This window comes from Etheostoma spectabile, chromosome 1, assembly GCF_008692095.1.
Source record: "Etheostoma spectabile isolate EspeVRDwgs_2016 chromosome 1, UIUC_Espe_1.0, whole genome shotgun sequence".
Classification (NCBI taxonomy): Eukaryota; Metazoa; Chordata; class Actinopteri; order Perciformes; family Percidae; genus Etheostoma; species Etheostoma spectabile.
In genome coordinates, this window is record NC_045733.1 from 164595 (window position 1) to 183553 (window position 18959).

At 42.1% G+C, this 18959-nt stretch overlaps 1 protein-coding gene and 3 non-coding genes across 5 annotated transcripts in view; all 4 read right to left on the bottom strand.

Annotated features, from left to right (window-relative positions):
• The window catches only part of frmd5b (FERM domain containing 5b), a 75080-nt gene extending 58157 nt beyond the window's left edge, over nt 1-16923 (bottom strand). The window contains exon 1 of one of the 2 annotated variants that reach the window (XM_032517676.1): nt 16294-16923. In XM_032517676.1, coding sequence (XP_032373567.1) covers nt 16294-16395 — 102 coding nt within the window. In that variant the 5' untranslated portion in view covers nt 16396-16923. The remainder of the gene's footprint in view (nt 1-16293) is intronic. The other variant, XM_032517685.1, reaches the window with a different exon arrangement.
• Nucleotides 16924-18488: 1565 nt separating this feature from the next.
• trnah-gug (transfer RNA histidin (anticodon GUG)) lies at nt 18489-18560 on the bottom strand. The gene has a single exon. It is a non-coding gene; the product is annotated as a tRNA-His (tRNA).
• A 115-nt stretch (nt 18561-18675) lies between these two features.
• Nucleotides 18676-18747, bottom strand: trnah-gug (transfer RNA histidin (anticodon GUG)). Its single transcript has one exon. It is a non-coding gene; the product is annotated as a tRNA-His (tRNA).
• A 115-nt stretch (nt 18748-18862) lies between these two features.
• trnah-gug (transfer RNA histidin (anticodon GUG)) lies at nt 18863-18934 on the bottom strand. Its single transcript has one exon. It is a non-coding gene; the product is annotated as a tRNA-His (tRNA).
• Between the last annotated feature and the right edge of the window lie 25 nt (nt 18935-18959).

The following is an 18959-nucleotide window of genomic DNA, read 5'->3' on the forward strand; positions in this document are numbered from 1 at the left end:
TGGTTGTTGGTGCCAGACGGGCCGGTCTGAGTATTACACAATCTGCTCAGTTACTGGGATTTTCACGCACAACCATTCCTAGGGTTTACAAAGAATGGTGTGAAAAGGGAAACACATCCAGTATGCGGCAGTCCTGTGGGCGAAAATGCCTTGTTGATGCTCAAGGTCAGAGGAGAATGGGCCGACTGATTCAAGCTGATAGAAGAGCAACTTTGACTGAAATAACCACTCGTTACAACCGAGGTATGCAGCAAAGTATTTGTGAAGCCACAACACGCACAACCTTGAGGTGGATGGGCTACAACAGCAGAAGACCCCACCGGGTACCACTCATCTCCACTACAAATAGGAAAAAGAGGCTACAATTTGCAAGAGCTCATCAAAATTGGACAGTTGAAGACTGGAAAAATGTTGCCTGGATGAGTCTGGATTTCTGTTGAGACATTCAGATGGTAGAGTCAGAATTTGATGTGAACAGAATGAGAACATGGATCCATCATGCCTTGTTACCACTGTGCAGGCTGGTGGTGGTGGTGTAATGGTGTGGGGGATGTTTTCTTGGCACACTTTAGGCCCCTTAGTGCCAATTGGGCATCGTTTAAATGCCACGGCCTACCTGACCATTGTTTCTGACCATGTCCATCCCTTTATGGCCACCATGTACCCATCCTCTGATGGCTACTTCCAGCAGGATAATGCACCATGTCACAAAGCTCCAATCATTTCAAATTGGTTTCTTGAACATGACAATGAGTTCACTGTACTAAAATGGCCCCCAGAGTCACCAGATCTCAACCCAATAGAGCATCTTTGGGATGGGGTGGAACGGGAGCTTCGTGCCTTGGATGTGCATCCCCTAAATCTCCATCAACTGCAAGATGCTATCCAATCAATATAGGCCAACTTTTCTAAAGAATGCTTTCAGCACCTTGTTGAATCACTGCCATATAGAATTAAGACAGTTCTGAAGGCAAAAAGGGGTCAAACACACCATTAGTATGGTGTTCCTAATAATCCTATGGGTGAGTGTATATGGAGCTCTCTACAGCTCGCATGAATGGAGCGCCACAAAATTTTGGACTCAGGCTCTACATTGCTGAATCTTTAAAATCCATGTTGTAGGCTTGTGCTTTAGCCTCCTTACTGTGCATGTGTTTGGTCCCGCATGTCTTATGTCCGTCTCTCTGTCAATGTCTTTTGTTTGTTTGTTATTTTGTGTGTCGTTGTGTATGTCTTTTTTTGTCTTATTTGTAAGCTGTAGACACCATTCCTACTGCTGTGTTTTTATCAGGTCTCCCCCCTTACCGTCTTTCCTCTCTGTGTTTTTTTGTTCCTAGGACAACATTCTTATGTTTCAGTATATTGATTGTTAATTGAATAAAAATATTTGATCACAAAAAAAAGAATTCATAAAAGGCCACATTACAAACACATTGGTGTAGCTGCAGACACCACTGTTCTGTGTTTAGGCTGCTCACATCACAAAAACATATACAATTACAGCATCACAGAGGCTATAAAAATGATAGAAGCTTGACAATCTATATAAAGAATAATCTCATCTCTACTTATTAGTGCATTTGAAATTTTGCCACACTGCTGCAGGGCAATTAGCAGACACAGTGTGTTTCCCTCAACAGTGTCCTGTAGTCATTACATCCTTCTTTATGGCGTAATATCTCCATTTCCTCTTGTCCAATGTAACCTTCCTTCCCAAAGCCCCTGCAGGTGCGCGCCACACACACACACACACACACACACACACACACACACACACACACACACACACACACACACACACACACACACACACACACACACACACACACAGGATATGTTCTGCAAGTGCCGAGCCAGCAAGCAGCCTTACAGGACGTCAGCATCTGTGTGTAATTAAAGCTTTTTGCCTTTTCTTAACAAAGCACCCAACAGACAACCTAGAAGACATTATTACCAAGATTTGTTATGCCTTCTTTTATGCATGCATGAATTCCCACAAATCAGATATGCACATTTATCACTGATGCACACAAATATCGTTACACGGCGCACATGCAAACACGCAAGTAAGGAAAAGACATACATGCTCTAACAATTAAGAGCACCTCGCTGAAAACATCATTATTATGGTGATTAAAGTGTCAGAGCTAGAAGGAACTGAATCATGAATAACACATGAGGCCCATGTCTGAGTAAAGAAATCTCGACTTAATGATTTCCAAGTTCAGTGCAGCTGACATCATTCTACACAGAATCACCGCTGTGCCTGAACTCTTTCTCTCTAGTGACATCCTCAACTCCACAGCAAGCTTTCTGCCTTTCCCAAATAAATCTCGTCTCCCCTTTCAAGTTTGACATAAAAGAAGAAAAAAAGGAAGATGTGCAGAGAGAAGACTCTGGTGAGAACAATAAACCGCTCACTTATTTCTGTAAAGCCTTAAAGATTTCCCTACTGGAAAGCCTGTGCTGGGGTGACAGGGATTTCTCTGCTGGTCTAACATTCATTCTGCTAATCTTAAGAGCTTCACTGTAGCCCTTTGAAGACATGGTGTATCTCTAAAACCATAGCTGGGTCAAATGTTGTGGATGGAGTAGTGAATGTAGAATGTAGAATGTACTAAAGGAGATATTTGTGAAAAGATGTTTTAATAGACAAGTACATGTACTCAAGTACTGTACTTAAGTACAGAACTATAAAACTAACACAACACATCCATTTCTGGAACTTTTTTTCCTTGTGAGCTCGCCCAGTCCCAAGGTGGTCATACTACATAATCCTAGAGATGTAACTGCTCCCATACATGCAGTGGGGTGATTTAGTTTGGCTGGTTACCGTCTGGCTGCTGCTCAATTCCCCAAATTATACCACAGTGCCTCCCGACTACGACAGGAAAATCACAGAATTATGTTTCACCTACAAAATGATAACCAACCATACAAGGGATTCACACATTTACATGCAGTGCAGAGAAATCTTCAACAATGTTTGCTATTTGAATTTTACTCCTGAAGCTCAGCTTGACTCGATATGCTCTTGATTTACTCTTCTGCAATCACTTCTTCATATCTTTTTTTTTGTTTGTTGGACTTGAGCACCCTTGTGTGTCAGCAGGATGCAAACAGACTCGTATTTACTGCCTCACAACAGGAACTACTTTTCTCATTTTTATTTCTGAAAGCATGAAAGGCAACTTGTTATTTATTTCCTTGCCACACAAACTTTGGTTTGAGAAGAGATAAATAAGGTTGGTCTGGATAAAACAATGCTAAAGAGAAGTGAGAGACATCTCTGGCCACACAGACTGCAATATATATGAAAAAATTTGTGAGAAAAATGTGGGGGTGTGGAGTTGGAAAGAAGTGAGCTAACCAGATCTCTGTAGCCCCCTCCTCATCTCTACTGGAGGCTAGTGGCTGGAGACCACATTAGCTGCTACTAGCATAAGACACCTAAATCTCGAATGCGTCTTTCAGCAGTCATGTTGCATTGTGGGTAATGTAGTGTGGAATAAAAAAAAGATTATACCTGGTTTTGCTGCATCAATTGTGATACTTTTTGAAAACGTGTCCATGGGGAGTTTGATAATGTTTTAGTAGTGAAATAGTAACTCAATGGAGTACTCTTTTAGGCACAGTGGTTAGTGTCTTAACCTGCTAGCATTAGCTAATGAACACTAAACAGGAAGTACAGCTGAGACTAATGGCATTAGTCTTGCAAGTATTTGGTCATTTACCGAAGAATTGAACAAATTGAAATTATGTCCTGATAATGGCAGTAATGAAAGGTAAGGGACAACAAAGTAATTTCAAATGTATTGTATTGTATTGTAAGTTTTATATCAATCTATTCAATAGTTATTGAGAGATTTCATGCAAAAATACATATCTAAACCACCTGGTTGCTAGAGAAAATGTGAATCCAAAAGAATTCTTCCTGTGGGGGGGGGTAAAACTAAGAAACCGCAGTAGTATTGACTAAGTTGCATACTTAAAGAGCCCATATTGTGCTCATTTTCAGGTTTATAATTGCATTTTGAGGTTGTACCAGAATGAGTTTACATGGTTTCATTTTTAAAAAAACACCCTATTTTTGTTGTACTGCACATTGCTACCGATCCTGTTTTCACCCTGTGAGTTTGGGTCTCTGTTTTAGCTACAGAGTGAGACATCTCACTTGTTTTAGCTACAGAGTGAGACGTCTCACTTCTATACTTTCTTTGTTGGGAGTCACACATGCGTTGTAGCTAGGTAAGATCACATCATCTAGATAACGCTTTCTCCAACTTTGGTCAGTACAAGGCAGGATTAGCTGAGAGACTTCTTATAAATGAGGGCGCACTTGTGGAATACCTGCAGAACAGGGACATGTAAGTAGTTCTTTTGTAGATTATGGTTAACTAGTGTGTGTTGTAGCAGTGTTTTTGTCATTGAGAATGAGCTAGCAGGCTAGCGCTAGCATGTACTACGGGTCTCAGCTAGTGACGTAGAAAGCCGTGCAGATTTTGAACAGCTCACCCAGAAACCTGTATCTCACTCAAAACAGAATGGATAGTTTTTTTCCAAGTTTGTATGCGTGTGGAAGCACCAGAGACACAAAATAATACCCCAAATCCAAGAAAAAGTGTTTTTTTCATAATATGGGCACTTTCAGCCTTTAAGTGGCTAACAATGGCTATAGCCTTTGGGGAAATGCTTTCAACGTCCTTATTGCTGTGTCACGTATAGCATGTCTTTGCTGTGTTATCTACCGGTGTCAGGTTCAGTCAGGGCAAGCTCATTAATCCGTTCAACTGCAGCGCTACAGACTGAGAGGAGAGAGAAAAAGACAGAGGAGAGAATGAATAAAATAAGAATAAAAGGGAGGATTTTGTGGAATTGAAGGGCCAGCCAGGAGAAATAGCTCCACAAAAATAGAAGAAGCATAATAGAGAACAGGAGAAAGAGAGGCAGAGAAAACGAGAGTAAGATATGAGGAATAGGATTTGCTTTGTGGCTCCTTGTGGTGGTTGGGGTCGGCTGGCTGTGAGTTTCTGTTTTGTTTTGTCAGTCCTTTAGTTCTTAATTGTGTTACCGCTGTCAGTTTCTCTGTTGGCCCTGTCTCTCCCCTTGTCTCCTGTGTTTTCCTGTGTCTCTCCCCCCCCTCCTCCCGCCTACTGCGGCTTGCTGACTATACACACACCTGTTCTGCATTCCACCATCGCCGCTCTCACGCCACGCACACCTGCCAGCCATCTGCAATCAAGCTCAGTACTTCAACCCTGGATCCACTCACCATCTTCACTTGATCGTTGTCTCAGCCACACTGGTGACACTTGCCACAAGCTCTCTTTGTATATTACATACTTACCTGTCTTTGTCCTGTGCCTGTACATACCTCTCCTTGTGTCTATTCCCTTGCAGTCATCGTCTCCATACCTCGCTTTTGCCTCTAGTCAGCTGGCTTCACCCCTTGGTTCCCTCCTTACAGCTCCTTGCTTCATCCTGCCTCTGCTTCTACTTCCAGCCTTCCCCTCTTGGACTCCCTATGTTCCCCGTTTTCCAGAGTCTCCCCCTCGGCCCTGGTTCCCTCTGCACTCTTTGAGTTCCCTTACCATCCTACTGCAGCCCGCTCATCCCTCACCATCCTACCTCAGGCCACATGCCTGTTCCTTTTTCTGGCATCCGCCTTCCCACACCTTCTTCTCCTTTTGTTAATAAACCTATTTTTGTTAAGCATTGCATTTGGGCCCGTTCTGTTTTCCCTCGTAACACTCCTGCTATACAGCAAAGGCAGTGACATCACTATTGAGCAACCAAATGTTCTCAGTGTACCGGCTTGTTCTCCCATCTCTGCTGCTTCTGCATCACAGGCCAACACCTCCAGCAACATGTGCATCGAAGATAACCAACATTACATTTTCACTCTTGTCACACACACATTTGCATCCACAATTACAGGCGCCCTTGCTGGCATGATTTCTGAATGAAAGCTTTTGATAGGAACATGGTTGTACAAGTACCATTGATGCTTAATAGCCTCCATTCACAGCAAACTGTAAATCCCACTGCAGATGGAGATGAATGAAGAATCCAAAGATTTTTTAAGAATCAAATGGAAATTAATGTCATATTTACATACATACATACATACTTAAAAAAAAATTTCACTAATGTATTGGCATTTTCCTAGTCATACACATTTTAAATATGTTATGAACTATTTTGGGAGAACATCAAAGCACCTGGAAGACACTGGTAAATTTAATGTCATGTTCAAGACTGAAAACATTTATTCATAATATATGTATGTGGCTCACGGTTAAGGGTTATTTATTCCTAAATGTATACAAAATCAAGAAATGGGAACAGAGTCCTGTATAACCAGGCCAGGAACACGCTGCCAAAGAGATCAAAGCAGCTAAGAGGAGCTATGCTGATAAGCTGGAAAGCTGCATCCCAAACAGCTACCCTCGGTCAGTGGAGAGGCCTGCAGACCCTCACAAACTACAGGAGACCATCCCCCAACACTGCTGGTTCTGAACGACTGGCTGACGAGCTGAATGGTTTTTACTGTAGGTTTGAAAAGCCCACAGTCACACCTCTCCCACACACCAACTTGCCAACTCACACTTCAGACAATCACCTTCCCCCACCCATACCCTGTCACCTCCCCCCCACTGACCCCTCACCTGCACCTACAATCTGTGAAGTGAATGTGTGCCAGCTCATCCGGCAGTTTGCCTAAAGGGCTAACAGGTCTGTGGGTGATGTAGTCAACTTGGGACTGCATTACATCCTGCAATACCTCGACTGTCCAATGGCATATGCAAGGATCCTTTTTGTGGACTTCAGCTGGGCGTTCAACACCATGATCTCAGACAACCTCAGCACCAAACTCTCCCAGCTCACTGTGCCAGCCTCCACCTGTCAGTGGATCACAAAATTCCTGACTGACAGGAGTCAGCAGGTGAGGCTGAGGAACATCACATCCAGCATACGGACTATTAGCACTGGCGCCCTCCAGGGGTGTGTCCTCTCCTCACTGCTCTTCTCCCTCTACACCAATGACTGCACCTCAGGAGACCCATCTGTTAAACTCCTGAAGTTCGCTGACGACACAACCGTCATCGGCCTCATCCGGGAAGTCGGTCTACAGACGGGAGGTTGATCAGCTGGCTCTCTGTCAGAACAACTTTGAGCTTAACAAGCTCAAAACTGTAGAAATGATCATGGACTTCAGAAGGAGCTCCCCCCACTCTTCCCCCCATCACCATACTCAACAGCCCTGTGTCTGCTGTTGAATCCTTCAGTTTTCTGGGATCCACTATATCCCAGGACCTAAAGTGGGAGCCCAACACTGACACCATCATCAAGAAGGCCCAGCAGAGGATGTACTTCCTGCGCCAGCTCAGGAAGCTCAACCTGCCTAAGGAGCTGCTGGTCCACTTCTACACAGCCATCATCCAGTCTGTCCTCTGCACGGCCATCACTGTCTGGTTTGGATCTGCCACCAAAAAGGACAGGAGCAGACTACAACGGACAGTTAAGACTGCAGAAAAGATCATCGGTGCCAACCTGACCTCCGTTTATGACTTATACCCTTCCTGAGTAAGAAAACGGGCAGGAAACATCACTGCAGACCCATGTCACCCCAAACACAACCTTTTACAGCTTCTCCCCTCTGGTAGGCGCTACAGAGCACTGTACGCCAAAACCAACTAAATCAGGAACAGTTTCTTTCCACAAGCCGTCACTCTGATGAACAGTTGACTTCTTACCCACAGTGCCAGGTTCAATTCTTCTGCAATAACCCAGCAACACTTTCTCTAATCAGTCTGTTTACTGGTTCCACTTGTTATTTATTTATCCTTCTCTATTTCAGAGCTGTGCATACTGTTCATAATGTAATATAATACATATATAATAACATAATACTATTTATTCTAGCATCCTTTGCACTATGCTCTATAATTAAAAGAATAATAACTATCATAATTATAATTTACTCTTGCATAGTTTGCACTCTTCATTGCACTATTTTCTCAACCTGTCTATATTGTTTCTGTTTATGGTGTGAATTTGTTGTTTGTTTTGTATGAGTAAGCACATTGCGAGCAATACAATCCAAACCAAAATGCCCGTGTCCTCAAACATGGCAAATGAAGTTGATTCTGATTTTAAGTATGAAACACACAAAAAACTATGTGTTCCAGGTGTATCAACTGTTAAAGTTCTATGCTTTTGCACAGTACATTAATATTCTTATGGAAATTTCATAATACATTTCATTATGAAGACAATTCACTGTTTGATTAGCTGTGGACTAGTCAGTAGTTACAAGCAACTGATTACAATAGAAATGATAAAGCTGCAATAATTTAACATTAATTGGAACTGGTATGGTACTGAAAGTAATTCTCACTGATTGCTCATTACCATGAAGTAACCAATACACTGTAATATCTTGGTTTTCTATGAACCTATTACATGAGAGCAGCTTATTTGGTTTGGATTTAATCAGTTGGTTTAAACCACACATCAATCATTCTGCACAGTAGTGGCAATGCATGTGCTGACTAAACAATCGAGTGGAGTTGAGGCCCTGACATCACTCAAATCCTAGATATTAGTGTCATGGCCTACAGCCCACCAAAGCCTTGAGGGTTTATCTTACCGTTTCTCCACATTATGGATTAACATGTTATTTAGCTGGGCGCCTTCAAATCAGGAATAAGTCTCAAGCAGATTTCAGTGGGGCGGCACAGGGATGATAAGCAGGAGGTCTGTCTAAAACCCATCCTATTTTCATTTTATATTAAGCCTATAAAAGGTTAGAAAAACATTACCGGCATTCACAGGCTGTAAATTATTATGGGCGGAAAGAACCCATGCTTGTGAGTCAGAGGCTGTATGTCATTTGAAATTCAGATTTGTCTATCCAATAAGAATACTGTATGATGAACCTTTCTGAAAGAAGGCTGATTGAGCATGCATACTTTTTTTATTTTAGCACTTACAGTTCAAGGTGCTACGTGTGGCATCTCCAGCTGTGGTGTGAGAGAGTGGGACTATGAACTGACTAAATAACTAACTTATTCTTTACATGCATAAAAATACAGACAAAACCACCTTATTATATTTTCCATTCAGCTCCTTTAGCTTACATCTGGGAGCTTCCCAATACGAGCATATTTCTGTTCCCAGCTGCTGAGCAGATATAGAGCTTAGAGCTCTGATCAAAGACATTTCACAGCAGTTTCTAAGTAAAGTGAGAGCATTTCCTGCATGTACCAGTGTGTATCCAAGATTCAAACACATGTTCAAAATGCACCGCTCAAATCACAGGTTGGTTCCCAAGCTGTCATATTGAGTAACTTATAGGTTATTTTTTTCTTTGCTCTGGTCTATGTTATAAGTAGCGATGTATACATGTTACGGTTTTCTTTGTCTTGTTTGTCTTAATGTTGTTTAAAAAGCCATGTGATGTGATTTATGCTGCAACCTAATTTTCCCATGGGGACAATAAATATGAACAACAACAACATCTTTGTTTGACTGATGATACAATTGCTGTAGTCTGTAACAAAATGCCATGAATATTGATAAATGCCCATCAGAATTTACCAGAGCCCAACGTGAGGGCTCTAAATGGCTTATCTGACCAACAATTCCAAACCCAAAAGTATCTTGTATACAAAGATATGAAACCTGGCACTATGAATGGCACAGTCGGGTCACTGTGTTCCAGACTTAAACAGCTCAACAACCACTGGATGGATTGCTACAACATTTTGTACAGACATTCAAGGTTCCCAAGGATTCAAGGATAAACCCTAATGACTTTAGCAATCCCCTGAGTTTTCCTCTAGGGCGACTATGAGGTTGACATTTGGGGTTTTACATCCCTGGACATGTTTACAAAAACTCCTCAAACACCACCTGTTCACAACAGCCTACAACCTTCATAGCTCTCTTTCCCCATAATTCTGTAAAGTGTCTTTGGGTTTTGTGAAAGCCACTATATAAACAGTAGTAAATACTAGTTATAATTATTTATTATCATGCTGTGCCCCGTAGGCTCGCTGCTGCACGTCAGTCAGAAGTGACAGAGAGAGGTGACTGTGGGAGAGTAAGACCTCAAGCTTGCCAGGCAATGCGGGCATCTGTCTTCTACGGAAAGTCGCTTGATTTGTGGCTAAGTTGGCAGCACCACCCCGCCCCTGCTGCTGTACAGATGTTCGTACAAAAGCATGTTGTGTGTGACATCTTTTGCGCACCTGGGATTGTTTGAAAGACACACACACATAAACCCACACAAAGAGTCCTTGATTTTTAGTTGGGTTAAACCTATTGTATGATTTAGGGGTAAGATGCAAGCCATTGCTGCTTTAGTTAGGAGGTGAAAGCAACATAATCACATAAGCAGACCCTTGCATGTATGAAAACAAAATGTTAGAACCTCTATTCCAATTTTAGCAGTGCAAACTGAGAAGAAAACAATATGAGTGCAGAGAGACCACAGACAAGAGCAACGTATTTCAATAATGCATTCCCAACACAAAACAAGAGGAGCTTCTTCCAAGTTCTGCATTTGGCTTCAAAAGAACGGCCCTAATGTAATTGGTGGACTCTAAAGGATCTAATTTGGTGCCAGGTGCCTGAACCACTCACTCACACTGATGAAGTACGTCTCTTTGGATCAGTGATTTTCCACCATTCATCTTGCTTTCCATCTTTGATATACATACTGTATTTTGTTTTTTGGTAGGAAAAATATTTTGGAACAAATGGCCTACAGTATGTTTACTCAATTAAAAAATGTTAGATTAGGTGTGTGATCTATATTTTAGAATGCATGCTATGGATGTATTTGAATCACATAGCATGCATGTTCCTATAATTAACTCATTAAACTTAACTATACGGAATGTGGAGCAATGGGGTGATTATCCTGCTCTTCTGTGTTTTCTAATGAGGTGCTGCTGATTAACAGTAGTAGACCGTAGATACTTTACCACAGTTCATGATAATTCAAACATAGATCTTACTAATTCCTCTATTTGTGCATTTCTTTAATTACAGTGGCTCTATGTTAAAAGCGCTATGGGTGAATCGTAACTAAAGACACACCGTAAGTCTTTTCCAGGACAAAAATAACAAGATGGACAGTTATTTAAAACATTAGGACACAAATGCAGTAAACTCCCCAAACTATACGCTAATAATCCCACAATTCTGTAAAATTCTCATTCTCCTCAATGACTAATCCGACATGGAGACACTTGCACTCTCTTTCCCTTTTTAGATATTGTATAGTTTCGACATCAGGAAGGTTTATATGGGATTGGCTCTACAGTGCCAAACATGGAGTTCTGACTCTCTAACACCACCAATGTGTAGCACCCACCTGGGTGATGCACGGCAGCCTTGCAACGCCAGACACAACGCAGGTGGGGAAAACCAGAGCACCCGGAGAAAACCCACGCACACACAGGGAGAACACGCAAACTCTACACAGAAAGGCCCAGGACAACTAGGGTGTCTGTGAATGGTTGAATGAGATGCAAAATGTAAAACAATTTGGAGGAAAGCACTATATAAATCCATTCAAGATACATTTGCAACATTGCCCCCAATGGGCAAATATACCAGATTAGGGCTGCACTATATGTGGTAAAAATTGCAATTATTTTAAATTATTTTGCGATTTTGATAGGATTGAGGATATTGGAGGGAATGATCATTTTTGTATCATCCACATTTTGTGTCATTCTTATTTTCATTGAAAAATATTTTTAAAATAAAATGATTATACTGTACCAAAGAAAGATGTTTTTCTTCAGTCTGTAGGACATGATTTGTAGGCTAGAACATCTCTGCAGGACCAGAATCCTTTATTCAGAAGGGTTTGACACATATTTTGCCTTTAACAAATATTGAGCCCCCTGCGTTTTAGATTTTGCACTAGTCCATATTGCAATTTCCATAAAATTGAGATTAATTGTGCAGCCCTACACCAGATAAAGGGATAGAAACCTTGGTATGAATGGTATAGCAAAATCTCTAAGGCTGTACAAATCTCTAAACCTTTAAATACCCTGCAGACACTTCTCAGTCAAGTGCTATGGCGGAAAACAGGTCTTTCTCCAACCACATTTAGCTGGAAGATTCACACTTTTACTTGGAGGAAGTGGCCAGCGTATCCCATGTCACAGCTCTATTGCCAGACCCTGTATAGTGAGACAGCACCCTCCATTGCACTGTGGCTAGTATCTCTAAAATTGTGACTTAACAACAGCTTCTGGTATTGGTGGATCTTTTTGCTGTTGATGTTCACCACCAACACCGTGTGGCTAAACCACCACTCCTGATCCTGGCGCTTCTTCTTCCACCCACAAATTAATTCTGGATTGAGGCTTTAAAAGAGAGTGTAATGTGACTGTTAGAAGCCTGGGAATATCCTGGAGGAATGAATGGTGTTAAAAGAGCGGAATAAATAAATAAACACGAGTATGCCCATGCTTCCAGGGTCATAAAGTAATGTAATCACTAGGAGAGGGGGAGCAGGCACACAGTACAGGTGAGATAAATCTGATGAGGCTGGCAGGCAAGCCATGCAATCCGTCGGGCAAAGGGGGTGGTCTGGGCCCCAGTGTCCATGTTAAAAACAGGATTTGTTCTCCTCATCTTTGCCTGGCTGGCTTCACATTCCACTCAGCGCTGTCCCTAAAGTACATTTTTTTTCCCATTTATGAAGGTCATATCAACCATCTTGCACTATGATGGGATTTCAGTATAACAGCAGCAGTTTGAGGTGAAGGCTAATTGAGCTAAATGAAGAGTGTGACCATTGTTGAGCCCCACAAGGGGACTATATTCTGGGCCACATCTCCAAGGTGTGCGGAACAAGGACAGCAGGCTTCGGCTCCCATTTTCAGTGAGGTCACAACATTGTCAGGCTTCAGTAAGGTCACTGTAATGTCCTTGATGCAGATGAAAAATGACATGTTCACCGGTGCTTATTTAGATTTGCAGACGCTTTATGTAAAACGTAAATGATATAACTCCCTAAATGTCATGCTCACATATTCTAATCCCAGCAAATAAATGGTGACACTGCTGTAAACAATAGCCAATTGATTAAGCCGATGATCCTATTTATGTTTTCCTTTAGACCAGTTGTGCTTCATCAAAAGCCCCATAGTGTGAAATAATGTAATATTGTATTTAATAATTTCCCATGGTGGAAATAATGAAATATGCCAATAAAGAGCTTAACCCTCTCAATAGAACCTTCACTGCAAATTAAGAATTTGGTCCCTGCTGTGTGGTTTCAGTTGTAAAAAGGGTGGGATCAGCATATCTTGACAGCCAAACACTTTGAATCATATGTGAAAGAGCTGCTCAAAGTCAATGTGGAACAAGTGCAGACTGTACTTTTGGTAAACACAACAAACACTACACAAACTGCCTTCCCCTGCAGTCAGAAGGCAGAAATATACTTTGTGTTTCGCTTATAAACCATTACAACTAAAAGTTATGTAGTAAAGTTGCAAAACAACAAAGTATTTCCATTTCTCAAAATGGACTTGATAGAAGGTTAGCCTCAGGGACTAAAAGTCACTACTACGACAATTTGACTGCATATTTATTGCAATACACATTACATTAAAAACATGACTACATGTATGAAATCTCATTTAACCCAATCATAAAACACGTAACGGGACTGGCGTAAAATCCCAATTTAATTTCTCCCCCGAGCAGTGCCACTTCACGTTGTCAGATGTTGAAAGGCTTGCTTTGCCTTCAGATCCAAGAAGCGAACAGGTAGTGACGGTCTTTGTGCGCTGTCATCTCTGATTCAGCAGCAATGGAATCCCTTTGAGTAACAAGCTTCAAACGCAGCTCCAGTAACTCAAATGGCCACAGACCTCTCAATGATGTAGCCACACCACCACACACACACACACACACACACACACACACACACAAAACACACACACACACACACACACACACACACACACACACACACACACACACACTTGATTTACTAAGGAAGTAATAGACATTAGTCACTTGCTCTTGCTCCTCCGCTCTCTTGCTCATAAACACACAGCCCGTTAACTGACTCCAGTCATATCTCACCTTCATTCATGTCAATACCATTGATTTTGGAGACAACTCAAGAAGTATAAGACATAAAGAGAAAAGATTGAAAACAAGTCTGCAAAGGACTAACTGCGTGAGGGACTGACTGACTACCTGTCTAATACAGTGTGCAGAATTAATCAATATAACCAGCTTACATGGGCAACCTATCAATAAACCTGCCAAAAGGAACAAAATACACTAATCTACACCAAGTAACCAGAACCTCAATCTAAGTTCTTCCTGTACAAAAGTGCTACAGACTACAGCCTCAGAAGTCATTATAAATTAGAATCAATGCTTGTCTGTCACTGGATCAACAACACATAAAAAAACAATGATGGACTCGCTGGATAACCGTCATAGCTGAAACAAATAACCAAAACGTGAGATTCAGAGTAGTAAAAACTCAGTGGAGCTCTCCGCATTAAAGCACTTAAACTACTTAAAATGCTACTTTGTTTTATAGCTAAGCATTTCCAACCTACAGCTTTACTGCATCATGTAGTAGGAGCTAAACTGTCTATTTTATTTCCTATTACAGCACTATTTCAGCTGGTTTAAAGGTGCAATATGTAATACTGACAGCTAGAGTTTAAAACAGTTACTGCAGTACAAATTCCAAATACTGGAGAGAGTCGTCTCCCCCGCCACTGCTTCCCCAGACTCGAAGTTCACGTTGGTTACCAGGCGGAGACCGCAGCATCCACAACAATGTTGCTAGACGCTTGTCTCACATAGCCTGACGTTAATTCACAGCAGAGCGGAGTAGCTAACGTTAGGAGCTGGCTATACCGACAGTCATAAAAGCTCGTGCTCACGCGGAGCTATGTTCACAACTGACAGACACACGTTTTGGGATTTTTTTACAGTAAATATATTACATATTGGACCTTTAAGTAAATACATTCTACTGAAATTTTTGATAAGAAACTAAGATAGATTAGGCAGAGGAAACGCCTGGCCGCCCTTTCTATTTATCACCCAGCTTTAACCCTTTATAGTCATAGAAAGCTTAAAGGGGGGGGGGCAAAATGGAGGCTGGCGGTGGGGCCTTGACCAACTGCCAGTTTACTCGTTTGAAAGCCATGATGTCTCTCTCTCATGGTTGGACCAAATTCTCTGGGTGGGCAAAGAAGAGAAAGGGGATGTAACCTTGCCCCTTATGACCTCATAAGGAGCAAGATTCCAGATCGGCCCATCTGAGCTTTCATTTTCTCAAAGGCAGAGCAGGACACCCAGGGCTCGGTTTACACCTATCGCCATTTCTATCCACCGGGGGACCATAGGCAGTTGGGAGGATTGCATAATAATGTTAAGAACACTCATAAAGTGAGTGTAAAATAAAATTTTCATGCCATGGTACCTTTGAATTGGATGGGGTTGTCTGCAGGTGGGTTGAATCTTCATAAAACGTGAAAACCAAAGGGATAAGAGGTATTCAGATTATGAATCCTATTAGCTACAGCTGATATTCTTCCTGGGGTCCAAAAAGCATATCAAAGTGATACCCCATGGTCAAACCCAGGGTCAGTCTGAAGGGCAAATTGACAAATAGGGGTATGACACCGACTTTGAGACAAAGTAAGATGCCCATCCTCTAATAAGACTAATTAGAATCTAAACTAAACTAAACATCGCCTGGTTATAGAACAAAAACCTATAATGTCTCCGCCTGTCTCACGCAGCCAGAGGATCCAGAAATCCTCTCTGAGCCCTCCATTGAAATAATTCAAAATCTGATTATACAGATTTGTTTCATAATGCATTCAAATCATGCAAGAAGCTGCTGCAATGACAAACACTTCAATGAGATTTGATTTAGTCTTCTGTTGGAAATTCAAAATAGTGCTATACTAATCTGTTTCTGCTACGCAATGCACATCATGATGTCCACACAGGTACGGTCTCTGACGAAAGCATCTGCAGTCCATTGATGATAGACGTCTGGCCGTAAACACACAGCAACATTCAAATATATTTTTGTGACACTGCGTGGAGTTAGGGTAGGATGACACATCCTTTGCAGCAGAATGAGGGAGGGAGAGAGATGTGTTGTGGGAAAGTCATTTTACCTGATCACTGCCCCGTTACGTGTCAATAGCACGTCCCAAAAACAAGGTGATTTGAGAGACAAGAAATGTTGGCCCCCCCACTGACCTGAATCGTGCAGGTGTACTCCGAGTCGTCCAGCAGCCTCACAGTGCAATTGCATTCCCTGTCCAGACTCCTGATGCTGCTGCTCATCAGTCGACTCAGCATCTTCACGATCGTCTGTGCACGGGACCGGGGAAAAGGGCGCACAGCACATAGGCTACATACAAGTTGTATCTTATGTCACGTTAATGACGTCCCTGTTGTTTAGTCCCACACCTGGTCAGCGGCAGCGACTGTGCGGAGCGGCGGCGGTGGTGCATTGTTTTATCAGTGTGTGTGAGTGCTGACTGGCCGAGGTCCCACACGGTGCGTTTCTTGACTCAGCGAAGAGTGGAAATAGTGCTACTGCTGCTGCACTCTCTCTGGTCCGGTTGGACTGGCAACCCCCCCCCACCCTCACCACACCTCCTCCCCTTGTCTCGCCGCCGTTGCCATGCCGCTCTGAATGCTTCATGGGCGGGCGGTGAGTGGCGAGATCGTCAGCCAACGGGAGCAATGGCTGAGATGCTGCCTTCACAGAGTTAACGACTGGAGCCGAAATTCCGATAGGCTGGGGTTCGTCGTGACTACAGCCACATGTTTATGAAGAATAACCTAGTTTTATACAGTCTATGATAATAACACAGCTTTTGTGCTGATGCAGAAGTTGAACTGATAGCAGATTGACATTCAACATTTTATCACGAGGCACCGAGGCCTTTTAAACACATGTAGCCGTCTAGCCTAAAATTTGAACACATTGCATACGCCTGCCTAGCCTCGGCTAGCTACACATCAAAATTAAATAATCTATAATGTCAGATTAATCATTTAAACCATTAAAAGCATCACCTTAATATTCGTATGTGCCTAATGGCAAACGCACATTTCAGTAGCCAACGAGTCATATTATCCCATTCACCACTTTTTGGGCTCGCGTTTTAAGTTTAATTGTGATATTTCCGACAAGACGTGAAGGTAGCAACAGACTTTAACATTTGTTTTCTCCACAGGTTTATTACCTGTCCTTGTCATGTAGGCTAGTCAACAGGGCTCTGAATTATAACCATGTAAAACAAGAGAGACACATTCTATTTGATTAGGGCTACACTGTAGCCTTGATGCCTCATGTAACCTAGCCAGTGTAAGTTTAATGGAAGGGCCAATTTGGGCTTACAAAATTGTGGGCCGCTTTTCTTAATTTCTTAAAACAAAATTAGGCATAGGCATATGCTATAAAAGTTAGCTTTCTACTTAGGCTACCTTCACGAATGTAAACCAAAGGCCTATACCAGCAGAAGGCATTGATTGAGCTTGATTAAACCAGTGAGGGTTAAATGCCTTGCTCAAAAGTTACAGTTCCATGCAAACAAATGCCCTCTAGCGTAGCTTATCCCGACGGTTATCAGCTTTTCTTGAAAGCAGTTTCTGTCTAGAGAAGGCTACTTTTACAATCCTAATACATTACTGTACAGACGGGTCTGTTGAATGAGTTTGAGCCAACCTGTTAACAGTAGGCCTAGCTATCGTTTTCCGCTTTCCTTGATTTGGTTTCCATCTGGTGGTGTTTTATGGTTAGTACAATAAAGTGTGAGAAAAAACGTTAAGGAAGTTAGTCATGCAGAAATATTTAGATCCTTTACTTAGCCTAAATAATAGTAGCCTATAGTCTACACCATTTGGAAAATACTCCACTCCAAGTAAAATTCCTGCATTCAAAACCTTAAAATATATATAGGCCTATATATATATATCGAAAGTAAAATTCATTATGCAGTAGGCCAATGTCCTTTGAGTGTTTTACTAATATGCCGTTTCCTATTAATATTTGCTGATGCAAATATTAGTTTTTTTGAGAATCTGCTCAACCCATAAACCATCCATTACGAACGTTCAAAATCAACACATTTGGAGATAGTTCTGATAAGTAATTTAAGAGTACATATTTGCCTGTGGTGTAAAGTAGCAAGTAGCCTACATTGCATTTTTAGGCATACAAACGCTTATTACATTCCACCATTAAGAACACTCGTTAACATGTAGGAAAAAGACGAATGTTATGGTTAATAAACGGGGTTATCAGTAATAGCGATAAGATCATGGCGCCCTACGATAAGTTGACTAACCTCAGGGGTTAATAAACGGGTTTATCAGCGATTACAACTCACAGTAGTCATCTAATCAAAATACAGCTCATCTGCCGTGACATTGACCCGCAATGCCGTGACCCGGATTCGAACCGGGGTTGCTGCGGCCACAACGCAGAGTACTAACCACTATACGATCACGGCGAGCTACGACGAGCTGATGAACGTCAGGGGTTAATAAGCGGATTTGTCAGCAATTGCAACTCACAGTAATTACCTAATCAAAATAAAGCTCATCTGCCGTGACATTGACCCGCAATGCCGTGACCCGGATTCGAACCGGGGTTGCTGCGGCCACAACGCAGAGTACTAACCACTATACGATCACGGCGAGCTACGATGAGCTGATGAACGTCAGGGGTTAATAAATGGATTTGTCAGCGATTGCAACTCACAGCAGTCATCTAATCAAAATACAGCTCATCTGCCGTGACATTGACCCGCAATGCCGTGACCCGGATTCGAACCGGGGTTGCTGCGGCCACAACGCAGAGTACTAACCACTATACGATCACGGCGAGCTACGATGAGCTGATGGGATTT